Below are 12,440 nucleotides of genomic sequence, written 5' to 3' on the forward strand. Positions count from 1 at the left end.
CTGGGGTTGGGGCTGCTCAGAGAGGTTTAGAAATGGTAAAGCCAACAGGTGGATGTCTGCCTGCTTGGCAGACAGGCCTATTCCCCCCACTTCTTTCCTTCGGTGAGAGGTTGTGGCTCCCAGGACAGAAATGCAGGTCGCGGAATGACATATGTGGGGAGCCAAAGTGCCCTTGAGCTTGTGCATGCTCTCAGGTGCCTGCTTCCTGCTTCCTGCAGGGCCGTCTTCCACTCAGGTCTTCCTGCGGATCCCAGAGACGATGAATGACCCCAAAGTTGAGTACTGAACTGCAGTTACCTTTGAACAAATAAGATTGGGCAGGGGTAGGGGAGGCACCTGGGTGGCTCAGGTGTCTATCTATCTGGCTGTTGATTTTGGCTGGGGTCATAAGATCAAGTTCGTCAGGCTCTCTGCTCAGCAGGGAGTCTGCCTAAGATTCTCTCTCCTTTTCCCCTCTGCCACTTCTCCCCTCTAAAATAAATAAATACATCTTTTTTTGTTTGTTTTAAGATTTTCTTTATTTACTTGAGAGAAAGAGTAAGAGAGAGCACGAGAGGGGAGAAGGTCAGAGGGAGAAGCAGACTCCCCATGGAGCTGGGAGCATGACGTGGGACCCAATCCCGGGACTCTGGGACCATGACCTGAGCCAAAGGCAGCTGTTTAACCAACTGAGCCAGCCAGTCACCCTAAACAGATAAATCTACAAGAAAACACCAGATTGGTTTCTCTATGGCTCCAAGCCTTTTTCTTCGCTGCTCTCGGTCTCCTAAGATGAGGGAGGAAGACACCTGTCCTACTAGATGGGGTGAGGGGAAGCATCCCTACTTCAGGAACGCCCCAGTTCCAATGCTCAGCTTTGAGGGATGAGCAGTTCTGAGCCCAGCATGTTCCACTGTGCACAGTCCTCTGGGTCATGCCTCAAGTGCTCCCAAAGGACGCATCAGCTGCTCCCTCCAGGAAGTTCCTCAAAATGCAGTCAATTCCAGGAGCCGAGGCTGTGGCAGGCACGGAGGCGCTAACAGGGCGTTGCGCCACAGGCACAGAGTTGGAGTTTGCCCTGCACGAAGGGTGTAGAGCATCTCAGGTGCCCCTGCCCAGAGAGGCACCCCATGGAGACAGGGTTCAGGTACAGAGTGCAAAGCTGGGGAGCCAGCAGCTGGGGGACATGGCCAGCCATGTGACTGTGCCCCAACCCCACCGAACTGTCCAGGGGCACCTGGCCTGGGCTCTGGGTTAGACACCTGGGCTCTGCCACTTGCTCCAAGTCCCAACTTTTAGTCCCTACCCTGAGATCACCAAGATCTGCGGAGAAGCCATCTTTCTGGCCCGTGACCCCACCGGCGGGGAGCGTGCGGCACCCTCATTATCGCCGCCGTGGAGGAAGTCTGACAGAGCGCACATTTTAGTACAAGTGGTTTATTTCTCCCCAGGCGAGGGCACACATGTATCAAGCGGAGGCAAGCCCACCTGGTCCTTCAGGAACCACCCGAAGGAGTCTAGTTTAGTTTACATGCATTAAAAACAACTCTACGGTCGCCAGCAACAAAATGTTAAGAAGCAACGTCATGGCGTTGCGGGCTTCCTATCTGCATGCAATGGGGTCATACACGGACACATTTATGGTACATGGTACTTCTAAGTTAGTGCGGGTGAGGAAGAGTCCGGGCGGTCCTGGGCCCTGTTGGGTCACAGAGGCTTGGCTGGGCGCTGAGAGCCACTGCTGTCAGCATTCTGATGGGAAAGGAGGTCTTCAAAAACGGAAGTGGAACCCTTGTCCCCAGCAGGGTCACCCCATGTCCCTGGCTCTGGGTGTGCAAGACCGTGGGGGCATCAGTGTTGTGCACTCTGAGTTGACAGGAGATGAAAGCACCAGAGACCCTAACCCTGGACCCTCAGCAGGTAGGAGGGCGGGTCATTATTTCCTCCTGGCCAACAGACGGCTTCTCACGGAGCAGGTACAGCTTATGGGGGCCCCGGGACAAAGGGCTGGCTACAGGGCTGGGGGAGGGGAAGAGGCCTGCCTCAGGTCAAGACACGACCATCCCACCTTGCTAAAACGTTTAAGACAGAACTGCTTGAAGACCAAAGGGAGGGGCAGTTCACCTGGGCAGTCCCCAGAACGGGGTGGGGGGGTGTGCGGGGGTCCCTCTTAGCTTCTTTTGTGTCTTACAGGGCCTCCCTCCTTAAATGGGATGAACCCACCTCCCCACCAAGCAGCAGCCTGGGACAGCCGGTCTCCGGGATCGGTACCTCCAGACCCTCAAAGAACTGAGGCCAGCGACACCTGCCAAAGAATGGTATTCAATCCAGGGGGAAGGAACGCACCCCAGACCTCTGGTAAAAACTGGATGTGCTAGGAGTTTCAATTCTTTGGATAATCACAATATTTAAAACACTTGGGGTGGGGGGAAGAGTTAGTGTCGCTTTCAAAGTGTCTATTAATGCCTGAGACTGTCCCTATCCGTAGTGAACCAACTCACAGCATCTGGAATTCCATTCTGGAATGGAGGAGAGGCCGTGGAGGGTGGCAGAAGAGAGGGTGGGTGGGCTGTGGCAACTGTCACTCACCTTCCCAAGGGGTCTCCCTGCGGAAAGCCTGCCAGGGATGCGGCTGTGGCCACCCCCCAGCCCTGGGGCCACCCCCTGCACGGCTCTCCAATACCCTCGGCACAGCCGAGCACCCCGGGGGGCATTGCCTGCGTGGACAGGAGGGAAGAAGAGGAAGAGGCCGGCCCTGGGGTCACGGGTCTTCTGTCTGCCAGGGCCTTGGGTCAGGCATCTCAGCCGAGCTCGGGCGGATTCTCCCTGAATCGCTGACGCGCCGAGGCAGCCTGCCCATCCCGTGGTCCTGCCCCCGGCCTCCAGACGCCTTTGGTTTCTATTAAAGAAACGCAGCTTGTGCCGGGATTTGTTAAAAACCAAAACGGATCAAGGAGGCAGGAACCTCTGCAGAAAAGTGCATTAGGCTGGAAAGTCATTGCCGTAGTGTCTCAGGTGCTCATCTGCCACGGACAGGTAGGTGGCCCTCATGCTGGGAGAATACTGTGGGAGAGAGGGGGAGGGGCACGGTCAGAACAGGGTCGCATTTGGTACAGTCAGAGCAGACACTGTGCTCGCAAAGGTGCGGGCACTTCTTGGGGAGTGGGAGAGGGAGCCAGTCTTTGTCATAGGCATTTTGGGGGGACACTAGAGTGGCTTGAGCAGGCTTCATTGTTGGTGATGCCTCCAGTCCTGGGATCACCAAGGACATGGGGCTCCCAGCCTTAAATGCAAGGCGCACACACAGATCAGCCACCCTCCCCCTGCTGGGACAGCCACAGCCACTTCAGGGCATGGGACAGTGTGAGGGTGCACCAGTGCACTGGGTAGTCCGCCTCGTGAACAGGCTGACGGGCACAGGTTCCTAGAATCAGAGACCCACGTTCAAATCTCAGTTATGCGGCTTATCCATCCTATGACCTTGGCTAAGGCTCTCCCACCGCTGTGAGCCTCAGTTTCCCCAGCCGGCAGAGGGACCAGAAAGCCCTCAGCAGTTCCCGTGGGAGGATGGATACCATCAGACCGGCGAGACCCCTCGCACGGCGGTTCTCACGCTTGGCTGTGTTACAAACTTGGCTGCATCTAAAAAAACACCCTGATTCCCGGGCCATACCCACCAGTAATTTTTTTTTATTGACGTAAAACCCACATCACATAAAACTCAGCATTTCAAAGTGCCACCAGCACTTTTTTTTTTTTTTTTTTTAAGCTCTCCCAAATGCAGCCAAGTTGGAGAATCAGTGACCTAATGGAAAGTTCTCAACAGATGTTAGCTAGCTGCTGCTCCGAAGCGGGGAGATAGGGCTCCCCACATTACCTCATCTCACATCCTAGACCCTGCTTCTGCATTTCTTTCTTTTTTTAAAGATTGTATTTATTTGATGGAGAGCGCAAGTAAGGGGGAAACAGGCTCCCTGGAGCCTGGTGCAGAGCTCGATCCCGGCACCCTGGGATCATGACCTGAGCTGAAGGCAGACGCTTAACCCACTGAGCCACCCAGGCGTCCCTGCTTCTGAATTTTGAACGGGCTCCAGATGCTTTGGGTCTGCTGACTCGGAGTAGCAGGGTTAGTCCAGCAGGAAGGGCCAGGAGATACTCATGGGGAAGTATTGGGGGTTCAGGTCCAGACTGTTCACAGCAGAGAAGGGAGCACATGCTCCCAGCTGGCAGAAGCCCTTTAACCCAGCGCTTGGTAAGCAGGGGTGACATTTGGCAATGTCTGAAGGCATTTTTGTCTATCCCAACGGGGGAATAGAGAGACTTAACTGGTATCAAGAAGGTAGAGGCCAGGGATGCAGGTAAACATCCCACAGTGCCCAGGACAGCCCTGTCCTCCAGAAGCACCAAGCCCATCAATAGTGTGGAGGGAGAGGAAGCCTATGCCAGACCCAGACCCAGACCCAGACCCGAGGTTCTCCGCGGAGCTTCCCAGACCTGCAGCCTCAGCTTGACGGGGCCCCAGCCCATATTTCCCGAGTCAGAAGTGGGGGGGTGTAGCAGGAGCCTGGGTTGCAACAAGGCCTCTGGGTGATTCTGGTGCACACCCAAGGGTGAGCATCTCCTTGAAGCACTATTGCCCAAACCTCCTCGAGGCTCCACTGGCTGCTTGATAACACTCAGAACTTTCCAGGCACCTTCCCGGGATTGTCTGCCCTAGTGAGCCTGAGTGAAGTCCTAGCATTGGTATTTTAAACAGTTGCCTGGCTCATTCGTGTCCGTCAAGTCTAGGACACGGTGCCTGAAAGGACACGAGGCGTTCCTCAAAGGGAGAGCTGAGGGAAGGCATGTTTCCAGCCAACGGAATGGGCCGTCCATTCTGACTGCCTGGCTTGCCATCATCCTCCAGAGCGAAATCCCCATTGGTCCCCGAGATGGAGCTGGAAGAGGAAGGGACCCAACCAGACGTCACACTTGCCCAGTACAGAGCAGGTGCCGGGGGAGGGCAGGGGGCGGACGGCCGTGCTGTCCACTGGGGTGGATGCCCACATTCTCATGCTGGGGGTTCCTTGGTCAGCAGCATCTGCTGATGCCTCTTCAAGCCCCTTGCATGGCAGGAGGTGGGGGAGGGGTCCGCCCTGGGGCCAGTAGGGCCGCCAATTCCCCGAAAGCAGTGAGAGTCCGCCGGCAGGTGACTCTAGGGAGAAAAGTGACCTCTGTCCTCCAGCCTCGAAAATAAGGCCAGTTCTTGTTGATCTCTAGGAACGGCAGGGAGAGTGGCCTGGATCTTTCAAAACAGAAGGTAATCCAAAAATCGTTTTTATTTGGCATCGCGGTGCACAGAGTCATTCATTACTCACAGCAGATCTCCCCCAGTGATGTTTTGCTCAGATGATTATTACAATCACTGTGCATTAATGGGTCTACAGCAGCTGTGGGGAGGAAAAGGAACCCAGGAGGCTTCCGGGTGGAGAAAGCCAGGCTGGGATTTAAGAGGTGCCTACTCGGAGCTGTGGGCTCCGACCGGCCCCCTCATCCCTTCCTGAGGACCTCAGGAAGTGAGGGCTATGCCTGGGTCTAGGGCTGTGCATAGAAAGACAGCATGTGGGGTGCCCTGGGCACAAAGAGCAAGATGGGGTCATGGTGGAAAAGATGGGGGACCGGTCAGAGCAGGGTCTCTCAACCACAGTGCTGGGGACATTTGGGGCTGAGTCATTCTTTGTGCTCTGGCTGTCCTGTGTGCCCTACGATGCTGAGCGGCGCCCGGGCCCTGGCCCACTACACGCCCGTACCACCTGCCCGTGGACTGTGACAACCAAAAATGCCTACAGACAGGCGAAGTGTCACCTGGAGGCAAAAGTGCCTTTGTGTGAGAATCCTCCTCAAAGGTGTGGCTGAAATGCCACCTGCAGCACAGGACCTCCTGCGACTGCACAGTGCAGCAGGGACTCCTCCTCCCCCTCCCAAAAGCCCTGATTGCAGGAGCCGCTTTCCTGGGCCTCCCCCTCCCCCAGCGACAGGTTGCACACTTGCCGGAGACAGACGCTGGATGTCCTCCTCTTTCCCGCGAGCGCCGTGTTTGGGGCTGCTTCACCACATGTGCCTGCCTGGTTCTCGGGATCCAGGCACGTGTCGGCAGCCCCGTGTCCCAGAGTCCAGTGCTTCTAGTTCGGCAGCAGGACGGCCCCTCCCAGACCCCCTGAATTCAAATGCCTTGTCCTTCCCTGATAGACACCTGGTTCCAGGACTCTGTTGCAGACTTCGACCTTGTTTTCTACTCCCGCTAACGCCCATTTCTTATAAATCCCACAGCTTGTGGGGAAGGTGGTGAAAGATACAGTAAGGAGCTCCTCTTTGAGCACCTGCGGGCCCTCCTCCCCCATTTATAGTGACCGGGATTCCAACGCTCACCATCACCCTGAGGTGTGCCCCGTTCCATCCCCACTCCACAGGCGGGAAAACTGAGGCACACAGAGAAGGATTGCTTGTCCAAGGTCATAGAGGTCTTAAACCAAGATCTGGGTGTGAACCCAGGCATTTGGCACGGGAGTCTGAACCCCAAAGTCTACTGTCTCTACTGGTAGTCATGTCCTTTGGGAGAGGACAGAGCCTTTTCTCTTGAACGTGACCCCCTCACGCCACCGCACCGGCTCCTGCCCCAAGCAGGGACTCGGTTCCTTGGCTGGAGATGGGTGTGGGTGTGGGTGTAGGGACGTCCCTACCAACAGCAGAGCTGAGGGGCTGGAGGAAGGCTGGTGTCCCAGCCACCATGCGGGCTCTGGCTGCAGCCTGGGGCAAAGACCCAACAATATCCCCGGAGCAAAAAGGGGACGCTCTCTCTTCTTAGATTAGTTCTATCTCTTCTAGATTATTTTGTTTAGCAAACTTATCACTGTAAATGACTTCTTGGTTCCTCTGAGATGTATATAAACCTTTTCAAAGGCTAAATCTGGCTCTTGCCAGCTTTACAATCCAGGAATGTTTCCTTAGGGTCTGGGAGGCATCTCATTGGAGGAGGACCTTCCGTCACTGTGGCAATTAGGGACACTGACGGCCACCCTAGTTAGCACGTACTTAGGATGGCCTGGTGGACAAAGGTGCTGTGGAGTCTTGCTTGGGGACAAGCATGCCCTGGGGTGAGGCCATCTGGCCACATGGGGGGGAGCTTTCTCTCTCTGCAATGTCTTTAGCGGCCTGTCTGTGACCTGCGTGGCCATCTGGTCCAGGAACTAAATTCTTCCGTTTTTTCCCCCACTTCTGTGGGGGGGATTCCCTGGACTGGCAGAAGTCTAATCTTTACTCATTTCTCCTCAAGGGCCACAGCTGTGATTTTGCCCGGAGAGCCCAGGTTACCGTGGGAGGAGGGGAGCCTCTTCCGATGAGGGGCACGTTTTCGTAGCGTGGGTTCCCGCCGAAGAGCATGGCCTGGTTCCTGCAGGAGTGGAGGGGAGCACTCAGCAGGGGAGGGCATGGGGATGGGGGCGGGGTGCTCGCGTTTGGACAGGAAGGACCTGTGGGTGCGCACGTGCGAGGAGGGGGATGCCAACGGACCACGGAGGGTGCGTGGGCAGGAGAGCTCGGGGAGGCCCAGGGGAGAAGCAGCGGCCGGGGTGCCAGGGGCCAGCAGCAGCACGGCCTGGAGAGATGCAGCTCCTGGGCCCTGTGATCCGCCCTGAGGGTCTGCGGGGAAAGGCCTGGTATCTACTGAGGGCTATTCCTCAGGCAGAAGTGCTGGGGTGGGCCCTGGGGCAGCAGTGGAGGGCCGCTGCTGGCCTCTGATGCCTTCCTCCCCACATGGCTCTCTGAAACCCCACGTGCGGTCCTCGGATCTAGCTCCCTGAGGGCGGGGCCCCAGCCGCGATGTGCGGGGGCAGGAAGGGGGTCCCGGGGAGCCCGTGACGTACATGTACTCTGAGACCGGGGCGTTGGAGATGGTCTGAGCCGGGGGCTGCAGGCTGGTCTGGCTGCCCAGGCCGCTGCTGTAGCTGCAAAAGCTGCGGAGCTGCCCCCGGGGCGGGTTGTGAGCTGCCATGCGTCGGGCCTGGGGGTTGAACGGGTCGTCACTGTCGATATCATCGTAGTCTCTGTCCCTAGAATAACACACAGGACACAGCCGGCTGTGAGGGCGGAGGCTCAGAGGCAGTGGGATCCTGGCCAGCTTCCCAATCTCTGCTGCCAGAACTCTGTGGCTACATGTGTTTGCATCAGCTTCCTGTCCAGCTTCATGCCCACCTCCTCCAGGTAGCCCCCCGTGTTGACCCCGTCACACCGACCTTCCCTTCTCTGCTTCCTTTTGTCCGATCTATCCACATGCACTGAAATACCATCTCATCTCTACCTCCTCAATGCGAACGAAGATGCCCTGCTCACAGGGTTACAATCTATCCCTCTTGGTATTCTGGGGGCACCCAGAGCCCTCATCATCTCATACCACAATGTCCTGCAGAGGAAGACAGGACAAGCAAAGGATGCCAGGCTGTGGTATGACACTGTCACCATCCTCTGTCAGCGTCGCTCCTGCCCTGGCCCCTTGGAGCCTCCTTCTGGGAGTCTATCTGGACTCTCAGGGAAGCTTCTGCAGCGATCCAGCCAGCCTGCTGGGGCTGAATGCTAGGCCCCCTCCTGCCATTGTCCCAGATTACCAGCTCCGGGCTCGGTCTCAGAGCAGATCTTCCTGCCTGTTCCCCCAGGAAGCCCCGGGCAGCCCACCTGGTAGTGAAGTGTTTCCAGGCCCTCGGTCCCGCACAGATCATGGTGGAGAAGGCCAGGGCAGCCAGGAGGGAGAAGAGGGCCAGGTATAGCAAGCCTTCGATGCCATCGTAGCAGATGCCATTAAGGGCGTCCAGGTAGTCCTATAGGAGGAGGGAGAGGGACAGGTAGCCAGAAAGCAGGTCAGGCCACAGCCTGGGGTCTGAGCGGGTCTCTGAGAGCCCGTCTCCCCAAGCCTGTGCTTCAATTGTCTATCTTTCCCCCTCCTGAGCACTCTGTACAGCCCACGCAGGGCCCACATTCTGGGGCCCAAAGAAGGGACTTCTTGGGTTCACTCCATAAGCAGATGCTAACCATCTACTGTGTGCCAAGCATGCTAGAGTCAGCTCTGAGCGAGACAGACACAGCTGCGGGGCTGGGGAGCCAGGAGCCAGGGGACATTTAATCTCAGACCAGCATGGTGAGAAGGAAGGGCTTGTGCCTTAAGCCGACGGGGGAAGGGGACAAGAGGGGCACATTCAGGAGAGAAGAAAGGCCAGCGGGAGACAGGGCAGAATGGGACCGGGTCACGCTAAGCCTTGCAGGCACGTGAGGACTTCGCATTTGATCAGAAGGTGATGGGGTGTGACGGAAGGGAGGTGACCCAACCGGCTTTTACAAACACCGCTGTGGTTGCTGTGAATGAAAGGTCATGGGAGGTTCAGGGGGCAAGAGAAGGGGGGGCAGCCAGGAGGCCACGGCTGTCACCCGGGGAAGGGGGAGTGGTCCTTGGATCATGGCGGAAGTGGGTTAAGGAGAGCAGGGTCAGATTCAGGATACGTCTGAGAGTCTGGATGCTACAACTTGCTAAGGGATCCGATGTGGGTGTCTAGGAGGGAGAGAGGGTACATGTTCTCGGCTCTAGTCAGGGTGCCAGGGTCCAACCCCAAGCCCTTGACTTGAGGGCTCTGGAACCTTCCCTGAGCTACTTTATAGATCTATGGATATCTACCTATCGATCCATGCATCCATCCATCCACCCCCACACAGTTTCCTGACCTATAAAACTGTCCATGAAATAACACGTGTTTTACGACATTAACTGGGACAACTAATGATACGGTGGATACAACCGGCACAGAACAAGGGTGAGCACTTGTCCTCACACGGCAGCCAGGAGCATCCTATGAGCCTTCATGCTAAATCCATACGGGATGGGAGAAGTGTCCACACGCACTGGCTTACTGCCGAAGGGAGGAGGGGGATGCACATATGCCCGGAGCATTCCTTGCATTCGAGGCTGTCTGGCATTCCAAGTTCTTGGAGAGGTGACCCCGGCAAGGAGAGGGCGGGGGGGGGGGATGTCCACTCTCAGCCAGGGAGATGGACGGGTTGACCAGGTTGCTGGGAGTCTGGAGCCTGGAGAAGGGCCTCCCTTATGTAGGTCAGGATCCCCCAACGTTCTAGAGTTAACCTGATCCAACCCTCCTAACCCATCCCTTGGTACCTTTCAAGGACTCTCCCTGTCTTGGCTACTTGGGAGAATCAAGAAGCCAGACACCCCTCCTGCCTTCCTATTGTTCGGCTTCTGTGCCATGCAGGGGCCTGCGGGGAGCCCCGACAATCACTCCCCCGGCCCCTACTGGCTGGTCTCTGGGAACAGAACATGTGGCCTGCCGGGGTACCCTGTCCCACCTGCCACCCGGGCCCGCCCCGGCACCTTGTGCAGCCCTCGGCAGTCCAGCATGGCTGTCAGCTGGTGGAGGCCGGACTCGGAGGAGTTCAGCAGGAGCTGGATTCCCAGCAGGTCCTTCTGAAGCAGACAGACATGCAGAGAGGCAGACAATGAGCAGCAGGGGCGGGCTTGTGGCGAAAACCGCGGGCAGCCGGGTGGGCAAAGGGGCCAGGGAGGGGCCTCCTCAGCCCGGCTCCGTGAAGCCCCGGGGGCTGAGGACGGGGAGGTGCAGGCAGCGGGAGGGTTGTCGAGGTCCAGTGGGGGTGTCCCTGCTCCCAGCACAGACGCCGCGGGAGGCAGCCGCCTTACCTCGGCCGTGGGGAAGACAGGCACGGCGAACTGCAGCAGGCTGGCCACCTGGCTCTGCATGGTGGTGAGCGAGCGCTGGAAGACGGTCAGCGCCTGGCCAGGAGAGACCGAGAGATAGCAGCCCTGCCCTGAGGCTCCGCTTCCCTCCCCGGCAGCCCTGCTCCCGCGGCCTGCCCCACCCTGCACCCCTCGGGCTTCCTGCCACTCCCAGTGTGGTCCCCGGACCAGCAGCCCTGGCTTCACAAGGAAGGGAAAAGCCCCCAGCCATCTACAGGTGCTGGACTTCGGGTCCAGAGGGGGCGGTGGGCAGAGTGGGATACCTGCTGGAAGGGGCTGCTTCCGCTCTGACCGCAGTAGAGGTAGTAACGGGTCACCTCTGCAAGGCGAAGACGGGGGATCAGGCGGGAGCTCACGAGGGACCAGGCCCTCACTCCCCTCAGTGGCCCAGCCAGGCCCCGAACGCCCCAAGGAGGGCCTTTCTAACAATCGCCCCAGAGGTCCAGCTGGAGCAAAAGTGTCGGGGGGCTGGAGGTGGGGAGGGGTTCGGGGACAACAGGGCGGAGAGGTCCGGCCGGCCGGGGGCCTGGTCTGAGTTTCCAGAGCGGCTCGGACAGGAGAGGCCCCGAGGTTCGTTACCTGTGCGGACCTGGCCCTCCGTGATGTTCAGGAGGAAGGTGTCGGGATCGGAACAGAAGTCACCAGTGCCCTGAGCCAGGGGAAACAAGGAGGGACGGAAGAAAGTTCTGATACCAGAGCCCTGCTGGAGCCGGTGCCCTCAGGCCCAGCTGCTCAGACCCCTCTGCTCCGTCTTCCCTGGGCTCAAGTCCCGGTCCCTTTCTAGCTCTGTCAGTTTGGGAAAGTCGCTTACTCTTCCTGTGTCCCAGCTGCCTGAACTCGGAAAGAAAACACTACCTACCTCATAAATTCACTGATGTAAAAAACATGGAGGCCAGGTTCCCGGCAGCGTCAGCTCATACTCTATCTCTGAATGCTGCTTCTGGGACGGACCCCAGGGCCCTTGCACCTCCGCCAGGCATGTGGGGGCGTGACTGCACCGTGGCCTTCGTTCATTTTGGTTTTATTTTTGGCTTTGCTGTTATCAAGCCTCACAATCTTTGGGGTGCCGATCTATGAAGCATCCCCGGGACTCTCTTCCTAAAGAATTATGTCAGGGATGCCTGGGTGGCTCCGTGGGTTAATAAGCATCTGCCTCTGGCTCAGGTCATGATCTCAGGGTCCTGGGATCGAGCCCCACATCGGGCTCTCTGCTCAGTGGGGAGCCTGCTTCTCCCTGTGCCTGCTGTTCCTCCTGCTGTGTTCTCTCTCCCTCCGTCTGACAAATAAATAAAATCTTAAAAAAAAAAAAAAAAAAAACCAACACCGAAAAACCAATAACAACAACATTGAAAGAATTACGTTGGCCCCGAATCCATCTCTGAGCTGTGGGTACGGGTCCTGATCAGGATAAGATGGAGGACTGGGAGGAGTGGGGGGCTGGGAGTTAGGGGACACAGACTCCAGGCTCTCCCACCGGTGAGCTGGAAGGCTTAGACCCCATAGTGTGGCCTGGAGAAGTGACCGTTAAGGGGCTATGGGCTGTGTGGGAGCAGGAACCCTCCCCCCGGGATTGGTGGGAGCAAGGACCCATCCCCTGAGCCAGGCCCCTCTCAGGTCCAGCCTGGGGGTACAGTGGGACCCCCGGGGAAAGGAGGGCTTCCATCTTTCCGAACAG

General features: G+C 57.7%; 1 protein-coding gene across 1 annotated transcript in view; it reads right to left on the bottom strand.

The window, feature by feature from the left end:
- Positions 1-565: 565 nt before the first annotated feature.
- TTYH2 (tweety family member 2) overlaps positions 566-12,440 on the bottom strand; it is a 37,837-nt gene continuing 25,962 nt past the window's right edge. Inside the window, exons 7-14 of the mRNA XM_059378451.1 lie at positions 11,345-11,414; positions 11,029-11,084; positions 10,709-10,801; positions 10,385-10,477; positions 8,686-8,828; positions 7,881-8,066; positions 7,330-7,408; positions 566-3,042 (exon numbers count right to left, since the gene is read on the bottom strand). Coding sequence (XP_059234434.1) covers positions 2,962-3,042; positions 7,330-7,408; positions 7,881-8,066; positions 8,686-8,828; positions 10,385-10,477; positions 10,709-10,801; positions 11,029-11,084; positions 11,345-11,414 — 801 coding nt within the window. The 3' untranslated portion in view covers positions 566-2,961. The remainder of the gene's footprint in view (positions 3,043-7,329; positions 7,409-7,880; positions 8,067-8,685; positions 8,829-10,384; positions 10,478-10,708; positions 10,802-11,028; positions 11,085-11,344; positions 11,415-12,440) is intronic.

The sequence above is a fragment of the Mustela nigripes genome, chromosome 16 (genome assembly GCF_022355385.1).
Source record: "Mustela nigripes isolate SB6536 chromosome 16, MUSNIG.SB6536, whole genome shotgun sequence".
NCBI lineage: Eukaryota > Metazoa > Chordata > Mammalia > Carnivora > Mustelidae > Mustela > Mustela nigripes.